At 31.6% G+C, this 23,711-nt stretch overlaps 1 protein-coding gene across 1 annotated transcript; it reads left to right on the plus strand.

Moving 5' to 3' along the window:
- Positions 1-4,834: 4,834 nt before the first annotated feature.
- Positions 4,835-6,522, plus strand: LOC116772124 (forkhead box protein D3-B-like). The gene has a single exon (XM_032664171.2). The coding sequence runs from the start codon at positions 4,874-4,876 to the stop codon at positions 5,765-5,767; it is 894 nt and encodes a 297-aa protein (XP_032520062.1). The 5' UTR covers positions 4,835-4,873; the 3' UTR covers positions 5,768-6,522.
- Positions 6,523-23,711: the final 17,189 nt, after the last annotated feature.

Here is a 23,711-nt window from a genome sequence, read left to right on the forward strand (position 1 = left end):
GCGAGTCGCAGCGTAACGAGTGTTTTCAGAGCCAGCTACTTGTTTGTTAATTTACATTAAAAAATTTATAGCAACTATAATAGTTATAGACGCAAAAAGCACACATTTATACAAAGATAATAATAATTACACCGATTAATGTTATAATTGATGATAATTTATTTTTTATCTAATTTCCGTCTTAGTGGGGGATAAAAGGAAATTTTAATTTTACTGGAACAAAATAAAATTCTGTATAAAAAAACCGTTCATAAAAAACGGATGTTAAAGTATTAAGTTATAAATCAGAGCTACCCCAGGTAGTGAAACGTAATTTAATTAGTTACATCAACCATGAGAAATGAAGCCATAAAAATATTAATTTACCGATATGCATCGATAAAATGTTTTATTTTTTTAACATCTTGTTTAAGGCGGCAGCCGTGAAGATTCGACGTGACAAAGAAGTTTCAATAATCCTATTTTTTTTATTAAAAGCAAAGGCTGCCGCTTTTATGGTAATCGGTAGCTTTAGACGTGAGTCGTGACACCTGTGGGCCTTTTGTGTTCTTGTTTGCTTTAAAGTATTGTTATACGAATATTGGACCAAAAAATTGTCTGTAAACCTTATGGAAGAAATTCGTTTGACATATTAACAAAATCATTACTTGACATAAATTATAACTTTTATTAATTATATGGGCCACATGATAGTTTTTAAAAGTTTTTGTTTTTAAATAAGAGTATACCCAATATTTGATTAACTTCAATAAATTTATATAATGGAATGACTTTCAAGTACATTGTTTAAAATCATAGATAGTATGTAACAGTGTGTTTAATTACTGTGATAAATATGAATTACATGGCGTCTACAAGTTTTTCCGATTAGAGACAGTTATCGGCTGACACTGAACTGAATTTACAAAAGCGCCATCTGTCATCATACATATATTATTTGTAGAAAAGTGCCATCTGTTATACAATTAGAAAACTTTTTGTCCATAGAATTGGAGCTGTAGGTTGTTTGTACCTTTTTCACTAGATGGCGGTTAGAATAAATATGTTTTACTGTTCTGCAATTCTAGATGGCGCTTATAGTCATTTTAAATAAGTTAATTAGTTATAAAAAAAAAATATTAAAATAGGTTATTGAATCTTCACTTCATTTTCCTATAAATTAGTTTGATAACTAAGCAACTTTTTTAACATTTCAATTAAATTTCCCTCAAAAACTGTACCCGAAGGTTAAGCCCTATTTAAATTGCACAATAGGTATTCACGAAGTAGTTGTACAAACGTCAACAGGGGTTTTAGGTAATGCCTAGCAAACATGACGAGGTAATCCGTCAAGGAGCTTTATATTATGAGACGTCGTGCAAACATTTCTATTTGAAAGATAAGCGGACGGATTATCCTCCCAACGTTAAGGCGAAAGCTGCATTACCTTTAAAATATTTATAGAACAGAATCTCGTGAATGCAAATTCAATCTGATTATTAAATGCTATTTTACTATAGAGAGTTAGTGCGTTTATCAAAGACCCGATGAAATATAAATAGACAAATGTTGAAATGTTTCAGATAATTGTTTACAAAACGACCAACAGCTAGAGCACGTTTATATGAAAAGCTTTTAAGTTTATTCATTGACTAAGTATTCGAACTTTATGAAATAATATAATATATCTAATTATATGAAAATAGGAAGTTTGATATTAGATGTACAAAAGTATGAACACCACAATTATTTGTCATTGAATTTTATCGTCAACAGATTCTTGGCTCTGTAACTAGAAAATGCTTAAAACAAATAACTTTAGGTATTTCCAATTTCCTCTGATTACCTTTTGATATTTTTTTCTTTTTGTTACTCTTCTATAATTGAAAAACTAATAGAGTTGAAGTAAAGAATATCCTGACTGTACCTAAAAGTATTTTACTATATCTGTGGTGTCAATTTTACGTTTCCACCAGGGATACAGAAACTGCTAAGTTTTAGTATCTTGAGGCAAATTTTTTTGGACATTTTTTTTGTGTTTTACGTAATGTTCATGTATTTTTAAAGGTTCATTATGTAATACAAATGAAAAATTATCCCGAAGCCAAGTCGAGATTGCAACACGTTTTCTATTTAGTGAAATTTTACAAAGCTTTTGATTTAGTTCCCGTTAAATATTTCAATATCCCCGCTTCCGAGAAGAAAATAGTTGTGAACTGTAAGCCGGAGGTTATAAGCTAAATACTTATTACTGTACGCTGAAACATCCCTTTTTAAAAGTCTATCTCTGAGACAAAAGAAAAAAATAATTAAATGCAATTAAAAATTTTTGAATGCGAGAGAGTTGCATTCTGTTAGTTAGGTACGTTTGAAATTACTTGTGCGCTAATTATAATATATATTATTTTATTTTGCTTAAGTCACGGTTAGCCTTTACTTTATTTTGGTCATATTTTTAAAGATAGACAATATATGATGTATGTAAATCATCATATTACATTAAATTACCAGTTATTAGTCTCAAGCGTCGTTGTAGCAACCATTCAAATAACTGTATTATTTGTATGCGAGTAGTAATTCGCGAAAAACGTCTTTTGTAACTGAAATAACAGAAATCATGGAGAATATTGAAAACTTCATAGATTTTTAAGAATTAAGAAAAAAAAAATCCCACAATTCAAATGCCATTAAATAATTTTTTCAACAATTAAATGTGATATTAATCTTATCAAATAGAGCTTCTGTTAAAAAATACAAACGAATGGATCACATGAAAGAATCAGAGACGAACGGTTCGCGAGTTAACTGTTTTGTATATTTATTAATACATTAATGTTTATTATATAATTGTTATTGTCATGGGAACTTCGAATAACTTGCTATGATGAAATTTAATTTCATGAAAGTTATTCAAAGTCTTTAATTCCGTACCATTACACACTCGATCACTGAACTCCAACTTTTCATGTGCTAACCTAACGCTCAAAGAAATTTTCATAAAACTACTTTGTAATATTAAAATGGAATCTTGAAAAATTTGCTTACAACCGAAGACGGTTCACGATGTCGGCGGGGCCCCTTTACAGTCGAGGCCCCCTTAAAATCGAGGCCCCCTTGTGAGGGCACTAACAAGATTCGTGTCGAGTCTTAATTCGTTGTAATTTTAACTATGATACAATACTCATTTAATCACGAGCACCATTAACACTACAGTTTAATAAATTAGCTTGAATATTACAAAATATTATTAATAATAATGTTTTTCGTATTGTTCCCGTAATAATAGTGCAAAGTTATTCTCTTATTTACGTGAATTAAATATTTAGCTTTGTATTAAAACATTTCTATATTGATGAACCGTAATGAATGGAATAATGAAGATCATGCAATAACAGTATATTGTAGATTTAACTAAGATAAGTGACTACACAGTTATAGTGCAGCGAATATCTTGACAAGGTCGATGTTCCAGGAAGTGAATATTAAACAATAACTTCCTGGTTATATTTACACGGGTAGTTCTTATAATTTGCTTAAAGTTGAATTTCAAGCAGCTATATATATTTATCATATTATAATAAATATAGTTCAACAATATATGTACATAGTAGCGTAAAATTTCAAATAGAAAAAATAACGTTAAATGAATAAAAAAAATGTAAAATGATCAGTGACAATGAATAGCGAGGTAATTAGCACACACTCAGACAAAACGACAAACAAAAGCACCCAACGCGTTCGTAAAATTTGAAAATGGTAAACAAACGCAAAATTCCTTCATTACAGCCAACAAAGCCTACAGTCGGCTACATACAAATAACTGGCAGCGTCCAATTTAAATAACAACCTCGCAAAGCTGAAAAACAACCCGTAACCGAAGTTGAGAATAAATTAGCAACCACCCTCCCCCCATTTCCCCAATGTGTACATTGTGCAAAATATTATTTGCCTTGCCAGACAATAATAGGATCTATTGCCCCGCCCTGACATGTTAGCTTTAGGCGGCTCCGCCCCGTCAGCCGCTGGCTTCCATTGGCCACGAGGATCGTTCGTCTCCGTCCAGCTCGAGGGTCGTCTCCCTCGCACGTGTAGCTTTTCCCTCGACGCCCGAGGGGTAAATGTTTTGGTAGGAAACACATACGAGGGTTTTCCAGAGCCGCGTATTGTTGGGGAGTTTTCGTTAAGAGATATTTTTTACGCGCATTTTATTCGTAGATACCTGAATTGTGTGTTAGAATTCGCTTTATGAGATTTTTCAATACTCAGAGTTCTTTAGCGCGGGATTAAAGGATCTTTTTTTACGCATCTCCGTAAACAGTTACTTTTCCTCGTTTGTTGCCTTCTTTTACAATTTTCGATGGTTCTTTTAAAAGCTTTGCTTTTATTTTAAACTCGACAATGTTTAGCACAACTCCTGTTTGACATCTTGTAATAATATAAAAATATATATTATTCTTGCAAACAAATATTTTAACAAAAACTATTTTTTTCTTTGGCTAAAACAAAAAAATAGAATTTTAAAAACGTAAAAAAAAATTCCGGATGGATCCATAATATGTGATATAAATCAATGGGCCTTTTGTTACTGTTAAGTAAATTTAAAATTTATACGTAGAAATTTGTACTCCAAATACGTAAACAGCCAAAATAAATACCACAACAAAGTTAAATCGATAGTCAGCCTAATAATAATTAGTTGACGGCCTGAAATTCATGCACAAAGCACCGACCCGCAGTAATAATAACGACAATTGTTGTGTTTACTGAAACGTAAACGGAGTGAGTGAGCGAGTGTCCCCCGGGGGCGGAGCTGAACGCCCGGCCTGGCGGGCCTGCCCCGCAGTCTGTGCCGCGCCGCGCGATACAACGCACCTCTGACATGTGACCGTACAGCATGGAGGACTGCGACCTCAACCAGTACCGCGACATGATCATCGAAGGAGACTTGCCCTTGGACCTCCGGCCGCCGCCGAGGCTCTACATACCGCACTACCTGCGAGACGATCGCGAGGAATATCAACAAGATGATACTTACGTATCCGTGGACGAAGACACACCGGAACTACCGCCGCCGTCGAGCGACTCAGACAGATACGACGCCTCGAGCCCCAGCGAGTCCAAGCCGAGCTCCCCCAAGAAATCCAAACAGAAGTCTTCGTCGCAGCTCATCAAACCGCCGTACTCATACATCGCTCTGATCACAATGGCCATCCTCCAGTCGCCGCACAAGAAGTTGACGCTTAGCGGGATCTGTGAGTTCATTATGACCAGGTTTCCATATTACCGTGAAAAGTTTCCAGCATGGCAGAATTCCATCCGTCACAATCTCAGCCTTAACGACTGCTTCATTAAGATCCCCCGCGAACCAGGTAATCCGGGGAAAGGGAATTATTGGACGCTTGACCCTTTAGCGGAGGATATGTTTGACAATGGCAGTTTCCTCCGCCGTCGGAAGCGATACAAACGTCCGGCGCCGTCCCTCCAACACGCCCATGCAGTAGTCGCTATGCTGGCCCGGGAGGCCTACGCTCCTCTGCTGCCTCTGCCGTGTTATTTGCCGCCGTCGCCTCTCTTATCGATGCCGCGTCCTCCGCCGGCGGCGCTGCGTCCCGTTCCTTTGCCGCCCCGAGTCCCGGAAACAACAGACACTAGAGGGAAGCGATCAAGAAACGGTTTTTCTATAGAATCTATCATCGGTTCTCAGGAGAACCACGTCAGCGAGCCGCGACGTAGCGCTTTCTCGCCGCTTCACCTTGGTAACGGCCCGCCCGACGACTGGGCCAGATGAATGTTTTTGAACGGGTGCGTCTCTAATTCCCATTCATTTTAGAACGTCCCCATGGACCTGGCTCTGGATGCTGTAGTCAATGTTATGGAATTGTGTGTGTCCGGTACGGTATATAAAGAAATGTGTATAGTCTGGTGACATTGTAAAAACAAATGTACATTACAGCGACGGGTCACCGTCTCGTTAAGTGTCATTAATTCATAAGTAAAATTTTGCTTGCATATTTAAAGACCAAACCAGATTGTGGCAGTATCGCATATTTTTATAAGTAACGTATCTCGGTGTGATTATTGCAAAAAGACATCTACAGCATGTTTATAATATAGTCTATGGTTAATATTTTGAATTTCGTCCGTAATATAAATGTAAGGTAGAAATTGTACCAGGTTTTTCATAATCGCGACCATTTGGCGTTTGATGAAAAATGATTTTTGACTGCAAAATATAATCGTTTATGAACTTTGACGGAATATTTGCTGTAAATATTAAGCTGGACTATTTATTTAATGTTTTTTTTTTTTTTTAATTTAAAAAATTATAAAATATTTTTCATGTAATTAAAATTTTTGTATTATTTAAATAAAATAAAGTTGCGATAAATAATGTCTATGTATAAATTATTAAGTCTAGTCATTTGTACAAAGTAGGTAAAAAGAATAGTTTTGTAAATATATTGTAATATTTCGTTACTAGTTAGCTAATAAGTAGATAACTTACACTTTTTAAAATATTTTGCCCAACCGACGCTGCGTTATATTATGACTGTAGAATATTTTCTTGTATAATAATTATTAATTAAAATACCAAATATATAACTATAGAAGATTCAACGATATTTTATTTATGAAACGTTACCAAAATTGTTCGGCTTGAAATTAAAACTAACAAAAGATCTGAATGCAACCGTTTTATCTCGTAATGATTCAATTAAAATTTTGCTGACCATAACTGAAAAATTTATAACCAGGAATTAATATATATATATATATATATATATATATTAATTTAATTTATTGTGTGAGGAAAAAAGCTTTTGTTAACGATTTTAACAAAACAAAGGCCATACTATTAGTATATTATATTAAATAAAAATTAAACAAACAAAATATCTAAAATCTTTATTAAATTTATGTGTCTATGAAAACGGTATGACTAAGTTAAAAGGCAAGAACAAAAACATCATATTTTATTTTATATTATTTCGTTAATAAAGAATAATTTTTTTCGTTAAAGCATACACACTTCATCTTAAGCATTCACAATACCGACGAAAAGTTTGATAATATATTATTTTCTTTAGAAATAATTTACTCGTACTAAAAAACCGAACAAACGGGTCGAATGCGGAACAAATCAAGTTTCAGAAAACCAGGGGTGTGCAAAATAATAGCATATGAAATATACACATGCTGTATGTTAAAACAATGTTACTTTAATATTATTATTAAATATCATAGTTCAAACATTTACATAAGATTCGAGCCGGTTGTAATAAGTTTATATAAACTTGCTAATTTTGTTATTATATCCTACATTGTTGCTATTTGCTGCAGGGTTGTCTATCATAATAACGAGATAAGAACGGGATACATTAATTATTTAAATTCTTTTGGTAAGATCAAAAGCAGCGGAGTCCGGTCAGAATTAAGGTTATATATTAACTATTTTCTTTCGGGATAACTGATGCAATATGGGTAACTTCAGAATTTTGTACACTGCTGTCGATGGTATCGGACTAAATTTTTTTATGCTTCGTCCTCCTGCATATGCAGATTGAATAACATTCTTCCTCAAGTGTCATCGGAAAGCTTTTAAATAGATAAAAATGACAGTTCACAGGTGTCTCCTGGATAGCCAAAGCTTTTTCCTATGTTACAGATGTACATATGCGCGTTGATAGTAATTTGCAGTAAATTGAGCTCTTTATCCGTTTTATTTGTATCATGTAGCCTCTTATTGGTATGCATACTATGTAATTGGCTAGTCTGTTAATAAGGAAAAAAAACGAAAAGTAATAAAAAATTAAAAAAATATTTGGAACACTGACATTATAGTAATAACTTATACATATTTTCTAACAAAACTAATTCATATAAAACAAAATTTTATTTAAAAATAATAGAACCAAAATATGATCATTTTCGTGCACCAACTTTAAACGACTGCCGGTTTTGTTCCTTTGTGTAGGAGTCTTAAGACTCTTGGTTCCTTTCAGTCGTTCAGGCATGTGTATACCAGACACTGCATAATGTCTTTGGTTACCAAATCCAAAAATAGCACAACATTGTTCACTCTGAAAACTGATCTAAGATTTGGATATTTTAAGATAAACAAGTAATTCCAAAACACCAACCCTCGTCTCGCGCAGTGCACGTATGTATAAATGTTGTCTTAGCAAATATAATGGAAATCGTAGTTGGTGTTAGACGTTATCTCGCCGTCACGCACTAACAAGATATAACGAAACGATTTGTTTATTTTAATTATTTATAACTTATGCAAATCACGACCCTACATTATGTTTATATGCAAAAAGGTTTTTCTGAATTTTTCCGTTCCACATTGTTTGTATAGAAAATGTTCATCCGAGAATTATATCGAGATTGTAGAAAAATATTATATTTTTACTAGGTATGTATATGTGTAATTGTTTGATAATCTTTGTTAAACAGATTAAAAATTCTGTGGAATCTGCGGTTATCAATATTACGTTGAATAGATCAAGATCTTATAATCATTTATAAAAGTTCAATGTACATAAAAAATATTGTCGTTATATTGTTAAAGATCAAATGAGGTTATAAACAATTACGTATATCAGTAAAAAAATTGGTGTTAGGTACTCAATATAAATGAAAAATATTAAACGAAACCCGCACAAAGGGTCAGATTACGAAACCTAATCGTAAGAAACACCAAAAAAGATGCCTTTATGATTATTTACAGTTTAATTGTGTCGCTTATACACAGAAATTCTTGTGTCAATGTTGGAGACGAATGGTGTATCATGAGATACCGTCTGACGAAAACTTAACGGATCCCTGATAAGAATTGTGTGGAAACAGCTGGCTTGACGTCCGAAATTTAAACACTAATGACACTTTAAATTTTTATTTCGTATTCATTATTATAAAATTACATCATATTTAAGGAATATCTTAAATAAAAAGATGTGCTATTATTGCCTTGACAACGTTGCGAGGGCAGCGGTTATCTAGGTAAATTTTTTAAAATCATCGAAAACTATTACTTATAACAAAAAAAAAAATATCTTAAATAAATATAAAATAGTATTCGATAAGCGAAATATTTCATAAAACAGTACCAACCATTGTTTTTCAAAAACAACACAGCGCGATTCTATGCAAGCAACATTCACATATATATATGTTTTTTAATAAAACTTTTCTAGAAGAACACAAGCCGAAGTTATTATAAGGCTTGAAATTTCCCTGAACAAAATATCGCATTTTGAAACATGAAGACTAATGACGACATTCAAAGAAAGATTTCATAATTTTTTTAAATAACTCTCTGCTCCGCTGTTTGTATTTAGGAGGTACTTTATCAAAGACTCACTTTTGAAAATGTTTTCAAATGAGTTCACGTTTGTTTATCAAGCATAAATTACTCACGGATGTACATTCGTGATAATAACTATTTATTTATTATATTTATAATAAGCAGAATTTCATTTTTATCCAAAGATACGTATATATATATATATATATATATATATGTATATTAAAAAAACTTAAACCACTGAAGGTAGCTGTCAAAGTATTAGTTTTTTTCTGTCACAATTTATACAGTGCAAAGCATATACATCTAAATAAGTGTTTTTTTTCAATCCTTATGTAATTTAATTAATATATAAATAGTTCTAATATTTACAGCCGCAACATGAACGCGGTTTTAATATAGTAATGTGAATATTAAAGTCGTTTTCTTCGCGTCTGTATCAACTCTAGTCAAATAATGAGCGAAGTTTGTGGCTCGTGTCATGAAATTGTTGTTTTTCTATTTGCTCTAAAGCGTGTTTTGTAAATAAGATAAACCTATTTTTTCATGTATTTGTTATACCTACTTTAAAATTCCATGACTTAGTTTAATTTATTGGTATTTTTTTATTATTATGGCTTGAAGCGATATCATGTTGTGGCCTTATAAATCGGATTCTTTTTAAATTCATCATGTTAGGTTAAAAAAAATTAACAAAAGAAGATTTAGGAACTTCGGTATATATATATTTTTCTCAAAGCTAATAGCTTTTAATGTTATATACATATAACATTAATATAATTGTGATTTTTTTAAAATAAAGAAAAATTTTATCGACTTCTTTCTTGTTTTTTGGATTTTTTTTTAAACATAATAAGTTAATAATTATACATACATTTATATATTAATGACTCGTAAAACGATCATAAAAACATTAATAAATACTTCCTGATTAATTTTTTTTATCTTTTCATATATTATATGGATTTTAAAGATTTTATTGCGTATGTATGTATTTATTTAATGTGTTGATTTTCAGGAGGTAATTATCGGATGTTGCTTTAGAATATCAAGGATTCGCAAAAGCCTTCCTAAGTGCATATCATATAGTTACCTGACATTGAAGTGGTGTCTAACCAAGTCATGGAAGTATTACTGACACAATGATTCAGAGATTGAATCTTGCTAAAGGTGCTATAAAAACGTCCTTTTCTTTTTCATTTAAAGTATTAAAATGCGCAGCAAAATACTATAAAAAATATTTAGTTCGCAATCTATTTGCATAAACCTCTATAATATACATTTATTTCGGAATAAACATAAAGTTATTTTTCTTAAAAAAAACCTATGCGTATTTTAAATAAACCTTTGTATTTACTTTAAAACGATATATAATGACTCTCTCCTTAGTATGATATCAAGTTAGTCCGGATGCTTGGTACCTCACTAACATAAATCTGTGGTCTCTTGAAGTATGAAGAACGTAGTTTTTCATTGATTCATGATCGTTTAAAAATCACGTAGTACTTAACACTTTTATTTTTATCTACCTTAGCTACTACCGTTTAAACAAGCGGCCAAAAAAAAAATACGAATTTGATAATTAAAATTTGTCAATTTTGTTTCGTTTCGGTTCCATTAACATAAAATATATAATTTCTTTATAAAATCGGAACTACATATTATATGAGTATAATATTTTTTTATGTTATTCATTTCAGTAAGAGAAAATTCAACAGTTTAAAATATGGTTTATCAAAACATTATTATCACTCGGATATCCTACCGTATACCTATAGTGATATTACTTCTAACAAACTTAAAGTAGCATAAATTGGATATAATTTTTTCATAAGCGAGAGAACCAAAAACCTTTTACCATATTTAAATGTAGACATCACATTCTATTAGACAGATCGTCTGTCTTGATACTATCAGATACTTAATTCATATTATTAAGTTTACTGAAATTAAAATAAATATTTAATACACAGGTGATACAAGGAATACATATGGCGAGTAGAAAACTAAACAATATATTCAAAATATTATTTCCTAAAGTATACCCAGGATAATCTACTCAAACAAAAATATATGTCAGCCGTAATAAGTAAATAATAGAGTCGGTAAATATTGACATTATTATTATAACAGAATATACATAATCTTTAAAAAAATACATCCAGGCATATCATGTTATCTCCTGAAGACCACCCAGACCTGTACGCCCTTTATCCCCTTTTTCCCATGACGTAATTCTCCTTATCATGATAAGTATAATAACGTAGATTTTATTCTGTTACCACACACGTAGAATGATTATTATGGAGTTATGATGATTACTTAAAAATGTGTACAATCTATAACATAAGTTGTTACAAAGTATTTCTTTATATTATATGTTGTCCCCGACTGACCTATGTATATAGTACACTAGCAAGTAGAACACCCTACAAATGTTGTCCTGTGACATGAAAGATTTGGTTCCAATTCCCTGATAAGGGACATGCGTTCCTAAAGCTGACTGTACATTTATATTAGAAACCCCCTGAATAGTTCCTAGAGAAAATATAACACAAGTTGTAATTATGCGATCCTTGTAAACGATATCAGTGATCTGTCAGAACAATTGATAGACAATGTCAAATAACTAACGGTTATTTCAAAGCTACTCAGCAAGTAGAACATTTAAACTGTTATAATAAAGGCCTTGTTAAATTTTCTAATTTTTCATGAAGTTACTGGATTTTTTTATATTTACGTAAGACGTAATTTAATGTGAGAATCCTGTACAAAGTATTTCAAAACATTTAAAAACAGCTGAACGAAATCGGTAAAGCCCGTCTCAGGTTACAGCGTCACCAAGAAAGGTAGGGGTTGATTAAATTATACATATCTTTATATTTAAAGGGTCGGGAACATTCTGAACGCCATGTATATATAGATTTTTTTTTATTATGCCTCTGTTATAAGACATTTTTTCCACCCTTTAATGGTAACAGAAAAAGATATCTTCAAAGAGATTAGTCGTCCTAGTACATTTGTCAGTTTTACTTATATATACAAATGATTAAATAAATAAACTACAGATTCTCTTGAAGCGATGCATATTTTTTTTAATTTTGTATCGTAACAATTCTATAAGCTCCAATATTATTCTATTCTATTCCGTAACCTATATGAGTGACAAATTATTATAGAAATACACAAATGAGACATAACAAAGACGAGGTTACCATCAAATTCAACTACCTTTCAAGCTTCACTTGCAAGTAAGTAAGAGTGCTAACATTCAATATAATCTCTGCTTCTGCTCTTATTATTGATTTGGGATCAATCGAGTGTGTAATGCCGTGTTTTGGGCACTCAAAACTCACGCGTGGCTTACCATCAATACATCCGTTGCGTTGCATAACAATGCGTGCTACTTATATCATAGCTATTGATTGGCGATGTGTCATAAAAAAAAACTACAACGGACATCTCACCAGAGCTCTGATATGTTTGCTACGTACAAAACGACATTGCTTCAAATTCATAAAGCTCTATATATTGAGTATATGTGTGCGTGTTGAGTCATTCTATCTAAACCTTCGGAACTGCTGCAGGTCTTCACAAGTTTAATGACGTCATCTATCAGGCAATTCCATACAAGCTCAGAATATAACAGCCCCCATAATTTCCATGTCAATTATAAAATTGCGAACAAATGTAACATGACAATAGCACTCGAACACATGCACCGTCCAACTCTTATTGAATTTGCTGAAGATGTTTTGTGCGCCCCGCTGTTAAATGGTTTTGTTTAAAAACCAGCGGAGAACATTCGAGTGTCGAATATATTTATGTGCAATTTTTAAAAAACATGGTAATTGTTATAAGTTTTGAACAGATATGATAAAATTTGGTTCGTTTCAAAGGATAAAACAATCTGAATGATCACGTTAGTATCGTAAGCGTCAAAGAAAATTGTTATAGTCGGATTACAGCTCTGTTTGAGTTCAGTCTCAGAAGATTGTCAAGTTATTTTCTATTAAGTATTTGCTATGTAAAATACTATTATCTATGTCCTGCACGCGATTCAGTAAAAGTAATAAATACATTTTTGAATGGTATAATGTTATCTGTATCTTTTAAATTTAAGACTAATGCACTAACTAGATATAGAATATTGCATGTAATTTTATAAGTCATTTAATTTTCAGTAATGAAACATTGAATCCTAAAAATGAAAAAAATAGTCTCGGAAATTATTATAAAGGAGTTTAAAATCCTATTCTTTACTTGTACTTTGAGTTTGGTCATCCAAAAGTTCCCTAAGATTTTGCATCTACAGACTAAACATACAGTTTTCACTTTTTCATTCACGAAAAAAACGGAAAACTGATAGTCTTTAGTTTGTCCAGCCAAACACAAGGTAAGGCTAGTGAAAAACTGTTGTTAAACATCTCATATTTTCATACGTCATATTTAAAGTAGGAATGGTCCCTCGTCATGAATGCTATTAACGTCAGACCGGTCCGTGCAGGCTTTGATTCTCACATACCTAGTGTTGGACGATGTTGGCATAAATTACGTTCACTTACATACCGGTAAATATATTTACCTATTTTGCTAATAAATATAGAATTTAATAACTGAATTACCCATTAAGTTATATATGATAATTATATTGTGTTCTCTGGAAGATGAGACAATTTTCTGAAAGACAAATGTATTTCCAACTTCCGAGATCAAATTTAATCACAAATATGACAATTAATTTTGGGAACAAAACTTTTATTTTTTTTAAGTAGGAATTTCGCTACATTTTCTTTACTTATTGATAACTTTCGTGCTTCTCATTGTGGATGTTCATATATGCAGAGTAATTTCAAATTTTTTTATCAAACCCTTTAATGTCACTCCAATTGTTTCTTTACTTTTCTTTATAATTTCAGTTTTATTTATCGAACAAGAAGATTAATAAGTTCTTAAGAGTTTCAGTAACATTGTTATAGAATGCAGTACAGTGTAGAGAATTAAAAAAATATCCATAGTTCTTTTTCCTTGGAAATAGTTGAGTCCTTGAACTGAAATGAGTGTTTAGCAAAACATCAAATGAACAAAGAATTATCTGCCTAAGTCATTACAAGTTTCTTTGTTGAAAAAATGGCGTGGTATAAGTACAGTATCTTTTTTAACTGATAATTGTATTATTGATATATTTCAGCGGATCTCAAAGCCCGACACTTCAATAAAAACACATCAAGATGTCCCCATGTTTATTAAAATGAAAATTAAGAGGCCCAGTGACAGTGTGGACGAATTAAATGAATCTCACTTACCCCTTATCCGCTATTACTATGCACAACTAAATACACTCGATTTTAATCTTTGTAACAAAGTATCAAAGTCACAAATCATTTCCTTACTTTGTTGACAATAGAAGTGCGTTTGATCGTGGCATTATCCTGACAATAGTGCTTCGAATTGAACTTACGTTGATGTGCACTTGATGTTGGATTTAGAACATTCTGTTAGTGGAATAAGGTTTGTTATCGAAGGGCGGAAGTCACAATATCACCACAGGGGTCGAAAAAATCCAGCCCTCGATTGCGACGCCCCGCGAAGTAAGCTATGATCTGTTTCTATACTGTCTAGTCGCTGTAGTGATGATCACTTTGACATTTTATTAACATTTCAGATTGAATTCCAATGCAATCGTAGTTATACAAATTATTTTTTTCTGGTTTTAATACTCTTTATTTTAAACTTTATTTAATTATTTACTTCCTATTATGTATAAAAAGGCTTAATTTTTTTCAGTGTTGACGGGTATTGATTTTTGATGTTTTAATTTCTGGACACAAAAATAAAAAAATTGCCATCAATTAATTAAATAGCAAGAAAAACTAGAAAGTTTAAATTTGTCCCAGAGTCAGATTCTCCCGTAACGTAGATTAGGGCCTATGAATAGGAGTAATGAAAGAAATATTTTGCCGGTGGGGCAGATTTGATAACGCCCGACTTGTCAAACCCCCAATTTGTAGAACCCGGACGTTTCGTAAAACATCTGAATTGTTTGCGGTAAAGTAGCATGAAAATTGCGTGAGATTGGGCGGAAACTAACTCCCGTTTTTGTCGCTACAGTAAAGTATTATAAAAGAATAAAACAGTCATTAAAGTATACTCGATGTACCCTTGACATTCGGCGTGTCACCGCATCAGACAATTGAAACGAAAAGACGTGGATTTAACGCACAATAAAATACACGTCCTCGCGTTTTATTGATTCATAATAACTTAAAATTCAAAATATACAACCTTTGTAGGTAGTCATTCGTTTCATTATAACAAACTTTTGAAACTACCGCAAGCCTCTTGGTGTTTTATTTATCGATTGAATATTAATTTTACTCATTAGAGGACATGATACAAATCTTGGATCATCTAGGACATTCACGGATTATTATCTTGTATTTGAATTAAAGAGAAAACGATTAGTTTGTGTCACACAATCTGTGGAATTAAACAAAAGGGGACACATTGAAATCCTTGTGTTGCATATAATTTAACCATAGGTCATCAGCTCCTGTTTTGTGGCTATACAGTAGCGACACGGACAAAAGAGAAACTTTGGAGTTAGCTTTAACGATGTCAAAAGGACAATTACACATGTTACGACTACAGCAAAACGTTTAATAATTAAATAAGCTTACCAAATAAAGAAATACAATATTTGAATTGGCAATCATTTAAAAGAATTTAAACATATCTTTGATCTCCCTCATAAACAAATATGTCGAGCGGTCTAATCTGTATACCGTCCATACTCTGTCGCTTACCCCCAAATAAGTTGTGTCTACAGAGCAAACTAAAAACTACAAATACAAATTAAATAACACCTCGGGGTATAGGAGTGGGGATTTCATATTGTTTATTAGCGTTTTAATATTATACGTATACCTAGAGTACGCTTTGACGTTGTGAATGGAAGGACTGGAAAATACTTGTTGACACACACACACACACACACACACATATATACACATATATATATATATATATATATATATATATATATATATATGTGTATAATCATCACACATATAAAGATTATAAACAATTATTTCACTATTTCAGTATGATATAAATAATTGAGGTTTATTTCAAAAATCATTTGTAAAATGTATTATAACGTAATATAATCTGTCCGATTCACGTTCATACTTTCTGAGATACGTACATGATAGATAAAAACGACTTGGATTAATGTGTAACTTATTATTTTTAGTCGGTTAATAACAGCCAATCTTATTAGAGACTTAGGATTAGTTGTAAAACTAACGACTTTTCACACAAGTATACTGTGTAGGAAAATCGGAGTGTCTTTTAATCTCGATAAAAGATGTTTCCGCGGAGCTCCTAAAACATTTACCCCCATCTGTTTACTGTTAGGCTCAACAGATGTGCTGTTCTCATGATGGAATCAGATCTTGACGTTCTTCTATCCACTCGTTTTAGTTCTCGTATTTACAATTAAGATTTAATAACATTTAATTTGTAAGCATTATGTCTCGTTTTTGTTAATTAAGATTGATTTTACAAATGATCGTAGTATTTGTATATCTTTCGAAATGTCTTTTTAGTCGTATTCTTATAAATAAAATAGTGAGAGGTTTAAATTTTATGTGTTTTTTTCTGTTTAAATAAAAGTAAATAATATTCACGTTATGTATTATATAATTTATCATATAGTTTGTGTTTTTATTTTGGTCTAATACCACCTATAGCTGTTTTTATTTGCTGAGTTTCGTTTCAAAAAAATGCTTCCATTCAGTCTTATCTAGTTTGCTTGTTACTTTATTAAGATTTTTTTGCTTTGTGAATTTATAGGATAAAAGGTGTAGAATTGAAGATGAAATAAATCATATAAAAAAGTTAAAAAAAAAAAACTAACCGTGAATGATTCTTAATATAAACCTCGTTAGAATCAAATGATAACTACATTTGAGTTAGTATCTTTAATTTTTCAAATATAATCCATTTCATAAAATTTATGGGCAAATTGACGCTACACCTAAGTATTATGGGAATCGGTAGTGAAATTTTTGTTCGGAGAATTAAACGAATATGACGAGATCTCACACTCGCATTAGATTAATCATTTTATTAACTTATTAATTAAAAAATACATATAATACGTTTTGTGTTCTCACGCCAAAGATATACCTTAACTTTAATCGTCTAAGTTAAACCCCGTATCGTGTCACCTAAGACGTACAAATCCACAGTATTTACTAGTTCTTCACAGAGTACAAATCTATATGTATTATTCATATAAGAGTACAGTCGGCGACATTATCCCTCTCAAGTATTGTGCCCACACAATATAAGCGCAAATAAACCGGATCTCTTGGCGCGCCAGGATGTACCTGTAGTGAGGCTGTTTAGGACTGACGTCTTGCGTGCATAAAGCCTTAAGGGTGAGACAAGTTATTTCATGAAAGTAGCTTTACTTTTTCAATGTTACAAAACTAATAAGAGACCAACAATGTCTTTAAAGATAATTCTTAATGACTGCATTTATATTTGAATGTAATATTTGTATCTAAACCTTTTTCGTTAAAATTTAAAAACTAAACTACACGGGGATTTTATTTTGAGCACGAACATTCATTTCTATATTGGCATATAATATATCCCTAACAAAAAAAAAGATTTTACAATATAAAAAATATTTTTCAAATCTGAGTGTATATAACAAATATTTGTAAAAATAAAAAATCCCATCGACCAATCCAAAATAGTCGCACTAGGCACATATGAAAATAGTGCCTTTCAGTGTGATGACACATTTTCAAGTAGACTTTGTGCTCAAGTGAGATTAAGGCAGGCAGCGGTTTACTGAGTACATACAAACGTACATACAACAATGACATGTATGACGTCTTTTGTTACGGAGTTTATTATATAGTGCTAGTGTCCTATGTAGAAACAAATTGATGGCGGTAGTTTTGTTTTGGGTGGTTTTTTTGCTGTAAAAGGCTCTCGTATGAACATGTCTTGTATGTAACGTCATAAATGTTATTTGAAATAAATTACTAGTTTCGTATTTAATTTATGTAAATAAATAGGAATTTTGAAAGTGTTTTTTAACAATAAATTAAGTTAAGAATTTGCTTCTCTAAAATAGCTTTGAAATCTATACTGTAAGGGTTTAAAAAACTTAACTGACGGAAATTTTATAAATAAAATTTAGGTTCAGTTTTTTGATCGCAATTTTACGTATAACAATTAGGTTTTTTACAAAATATTTAGAACTAGAGCACAAAAATATATCCTGAATATAGACACATAATAATAAACAAGGTCATATTATACAATTATGCATCAATAGACTGTTCTATAAGAGATATGCGAAACGTTTGAATTGGAGGCGTTTGGACGTTTCAGGTAATTAACCGAAATTCCGTCGAGGCAATTGATTATTGGCAACCAGGTCTACGAGTCAAAAGTAAAAGGACTAGGAAGAGCAAGAAACTAGCCCAAAAATGGTATTACCATATGAGAGTTAAGGGAAGATTATTTTTGACTTATTATCTATGATTACTGAAGGAGGGAGGTTAATTGTTGTTTTTTTTATCAATGCATTAACAAGCCTGTGGTGCAATTGTTTTTGCTTATAGATGCTGATAGAAATTTAAACAAATGCTATCCATTTTTTATTGACTGATAGAGTGGACGGGTTAATTTTTGACGGATATATTTCCACATAGTACACAGTTTAAAAGAGAATCTATGAAATTTACTTGAGACAACAAAAATCTCAACCCGGTCTTTATCCGTAGAATTGGAAAATCTCAGCCAAGCGTTCATCACTATTTATCACAAGCCTTTTTATTTAACTATTTTAGTTGGTGCTACAGTCATGGAATTTTCTCTTCAGATTGAAATATCAAAATCTTAAGACATTTTCCGAAAACTTTACAAGTATTCAATTAATAAGTTAATCGTGTTTTTATTTATTATGTATCTTAAATTCAATTTCGTATATTTAAAGCTTCACGTAGTAGTTTATAAGAAGCATTAAATAAACAAAAAGTATGATAAACAAAAAAAAACCTAATTACATAATATATTGTAGGTGTATTTTATAAGTCTTGTACAGAAAACGTTTCCTACATCTCATTTATAACTCGTCTAGAGCCGTAGCTTTTCACGGGTGACGGTAACAAAATACCGTCAGGTGGACCGTCTTATTATTTGTTCTTTAAGTTACATTATAAAATAAAAATGACATCAATCATATTGTGTACAATAAACAGTGAGTTTTGATAAACATCCTTACTTGGGATGTGAGATCATACTCTACGCCAACAGCCACGGTTATCAGTGATGACATTCTAAAGAACTAAATTCTTTTTCAAGTGAAAATAGACCAAGAAAAATTTACTGGTTGTGGTGGAGCAGCGCTGCTGTCATCTAGCGTATTAGTATATAGACGAAATATTAAAATAAGTATCAATAATGGCCACTTACACCACTCTGATGAACAGCACATCGTCAAATAAGTCAGACTGTTCAATTTCTTTGGTTCGTGCTGATAATTCACTCATAAGATCTTAATATCCACCACCGATACACCATTAGAAGAGATGCATCTTCTCCAACTGGTTTCCATTTTAATTGAATTTTTTGCAACCCTAAGTACCTAAGTTACATAAAATCTAAGGATGAGGCTATCTAAATAGATTTCAAAATTATACCAATTCTCTTTCCAAAGGCGTCTCTTCATTAGATTCTCTTCATGTCTATAAATAAGGATAGTCGTTAATATCGGCAACTCACTATTTAGATTGTTGTATCAGAACAGATATTATCTTATTGCATAGAAACAGTTTTTTTAAATTTCCATATTTACACCAATGATATATAAGAAGCTAATGTTTTGTGAAGTCGATAATTGAAAATGAAATCTCGTACAGGCGGGTGTTATTCGCACTAGACTGACTTGATCGACGACACGCGACACTTCAAACGTTCTGATCTCCATCGTGTTTGGATTCGTCTAATAGCTTGATGTATTTGTAATTTGTCATACTTTTAATAGAGAATACGTAAAGGATATTATAAAGCAAACTTTATATTACAGTGTTTAGCTTCAGTTTTCACCATTGCTGTATAAGAAAATAGTTTAAATTTTGTCTTAAAATGTACGAAAATACCAATATTTTTTCAGTATCTTAAGAATTTTATAATTCTATGCTTTGGAACCTGTTTTATTCGTGATGCCTACCGGTGAAAGTCTAATCGTGCCGTAACATGACACATATTACAACATAAATTTTCTTATCATTAAAGCGAAATATTCCTTGTATTATTTGATTTACTTGCTTTTACTTTAGGGGTGTTCAGAAAAAAATTAAGTCCTTACAAATAGATACAAACAAGGAAAGCGGTGCGAATAGCAAACACCCCGCCAGCGACACGTGACCTGGTAATTACATACTTGTAATAGATATAGGGAGCTCTTGTAATTCCGACAATATTGCTTATGACAAATCTATGACAGTTATTATTTTTTTCATCTGTTATATATTGCATAAAATTTTTCGAACGATCCAAATTATTCGGCCAATATTTTTGCTGTCATAATAACAAGTCTCTAAGTCTTACTGGCCACAAAACTTACAAATAATGAGACTGACATTGAAATTTATATATATTAAGCACATAAAGAATTAAAAAGATGATAAACATAAAATAAAGACACAAGCAAAAATTATAATTAAAATTAATTAATATCAATGTTTTTTCGTATAAAATATTATTTAATACATAAAAGCATCGCAACTGAAATAAATTAAGCGGGGAGCCGGCACTATTACGATCAGAGTGTTAACTCTCAAATAATGAAAATTGTTCATCCCCTTTAATAACGCTTCTATTTTAATGCTGCGTTTTTATTAACATTCACACTTTATTGTTTTTAATTTATTTGACGGTAAAAACGTTTATTATCTATAGAAGAATAAAAAAAAAATGTTGCCACGCTTTGAGTACTATGATCAAATCATTTATAACTAAGTATTAAATAAATTATTACATTTCAAATATATTTTATTTAAACAAAATTACAACCAAAGAATTTTTTTTTTTAATAATTAAAAACCATTCCCAGCAATTCTGAAATAGTAAACATAGCTAAATTTGTACGTTTAAAAACAGGGTGGAATCTGTCTGGTCTGTAATTGAAATATTTTCAAATTATGGATGATACGCGCCCGTTAAAATACAGCTTGCAATTATTGTTTTATGTTTGAAGAGTAAAACGTTACTTTTCATAGCCTGTGTTCGTGTGTATAATTTACTACACCAATATTCCGTCTCAAGTGGCTCGAGTTGTTTTTTCATTTATTTTTAACGTTTCGGTTAAACAAAAAGTACACATATACACATAAAATTAAAAACAAAATATATATGCTGTCAATAATGTTCTGTAACTGAAATGGAATGCATCAATTTAAAATAGTTAAATAAAAAAATAAAAAATAGGGCTATTAGTAAGATTTCAGGATTTATAATTACAATGCGATATTTATTCATCACAAATAAATATATATATGTATATGTATACCCCTACAACAATTAATATATAATAATATAATTGAATTAAGAAATTGTAATCAATAAAATCTAGAATCCGTATCTATGCAAACGTTGGAAGAGACAGTGTAAACTAATTCCGCTGTATCGATTTGTTACAAGTGGATGGTTACACAGATTACAGCATCACACTCGAGTACTGTTTTCCCAAAGCCATGCTCTAACACGCATCTCGACAAATTAAACTAAAATTATCACAACACCATCTCAATATTGGCGCTCTTTGAGCCTGAGGCACGTGGCCCGACTGCGTCGATATTAGTTTTTTTATTTGACTATACGCCCCTACAAAGTTGTCAACATGTATCCATATAATACAACCGTGTCAATATTCAACCCTAAAAAGATGACTTATTTAATATATGCTCTATGTATATTGTGTTAGAGAGTGTTTTTGGTGTTGTATTTCAGTCCTGATTACAATGTAATGTTGGTTTAAATATTGTTTGTCGTTTACTCTTCGGATATTGCTGCGTTTGAGTGGCGTACTATTTGAGAATGTTCTTTGTGAGATCTGCTCATTCCCATGGAAATGGTATTACGTTAAGATTTTGTGTTCTTTATCCGCTGTTTTAAATACTGGAGAGTTTAAAGCTATTTGTGATAGGATTCAATTAAATCCTCTTTGTGTTTTAGTGTTTATATAATTAAAACGAATGTGTGAGATAAGTTCTACAACATTGACGTTCGATGTTTCGAGAGGAAAGTAATAGAAAAAAAAAAACAATTTATATTTCTCACCCACGAAATATTTTAACAAATAAAATTCTCACAAAAAAAAATCCCCACGGGTTCATCAAAAAGGTATTTCATTAAGTCTTCATCCATCGGGAATCCTGAAAGAAAAGATCGCACATTCTGAGATTCCATCGACTTTTCTAATGAAGAATGTCCATTTTAAAGGCGTCTTCCTTCAGTATTTGTTTTTTTGCCTTTTCCTCTTCAGTAATTTTAAGGTCAAGTCAACTAGGCAAATAAAATTTCTTATCAGCCTTCAGCAGTCATGTTATATTCACTTTCATATATTATTAATTCATCATATCCCGTATATAGGTTACCTTAAGTTTTTTCCATACATTTCAAAGGATAATCTAATCATACAAGTCTAGGATCGGGTGTAGCAAGAACCGAACAATATTATGACTGCTAAGCCAAAAATCATATCTTTAACCCACAGATCCAGCAATGAAAAACATTAAAGCAGTAATATTAATTTGACTATGAGAACTTAAGTCGCATTTGTGATGCAACTTAGTCCTCAACTACCGAGTGAAGTAACGATAGACCCAACTTTTACATCGCTGTCAATATTTCTTTGCTGCATGACATTGAGTTTAAACAATCCTACTTTTATTATAAATGTGAAACTTTGTCTGGATGTATGGTTGTTTGTTGATTTTGTCCTGGCAAAGACTGGTTACCGCAATTCAATTATACGTTATAGTAGTATAACTTGGACATTAGAATAAGATTTTGGCTGCAATATATCCTGGAATTCTGTGAATTCCTCGCGGGATCCGGCCGTCACAGTTGTATGAATACCCGTGGCATAGACTATGTATCTCACTACCTTTTGTAAACTACATCCATTGCTTAAATACACTTTACACATTTCTCTTTAAGACCAAAGTAGAAGTTCACTCAGAAGAAGTCGCAGACAAAGACGTATATCACATGAAGTCCTTACAAACTACAGTGCACTACTTATTAATATTTCCTTCTTAAGAATATATATACAATATTATATATTCCAAACCGGGTGTATTTCACCCCAGCCAATAAACTGTATATA

This window comes from Danaus plexippus (assembly GCF_018135715.1).
Source record: "Danaus plexippus chromosome 16 unlocalized genomic scaffold, MEX_DaPlex mxdp_31, whole genome shotgun sequence".
Classification (NCBI taxonomy): Eukaryota; Metazoa; Arthropoda; class Insecta; order Lepidoptera; family Nymphalidae; genus Danaus; species Danaus plexippus.

What these genes read in the sequence shown, in the direction of transcription:
- LOC116772124 (XM_032664171.2), top strand. Translation starts at nt 4,874, where the DNA reads ATGGAGGACTGCGACCTCAACCAGTACCGCGACATGATCATCGAAGGA.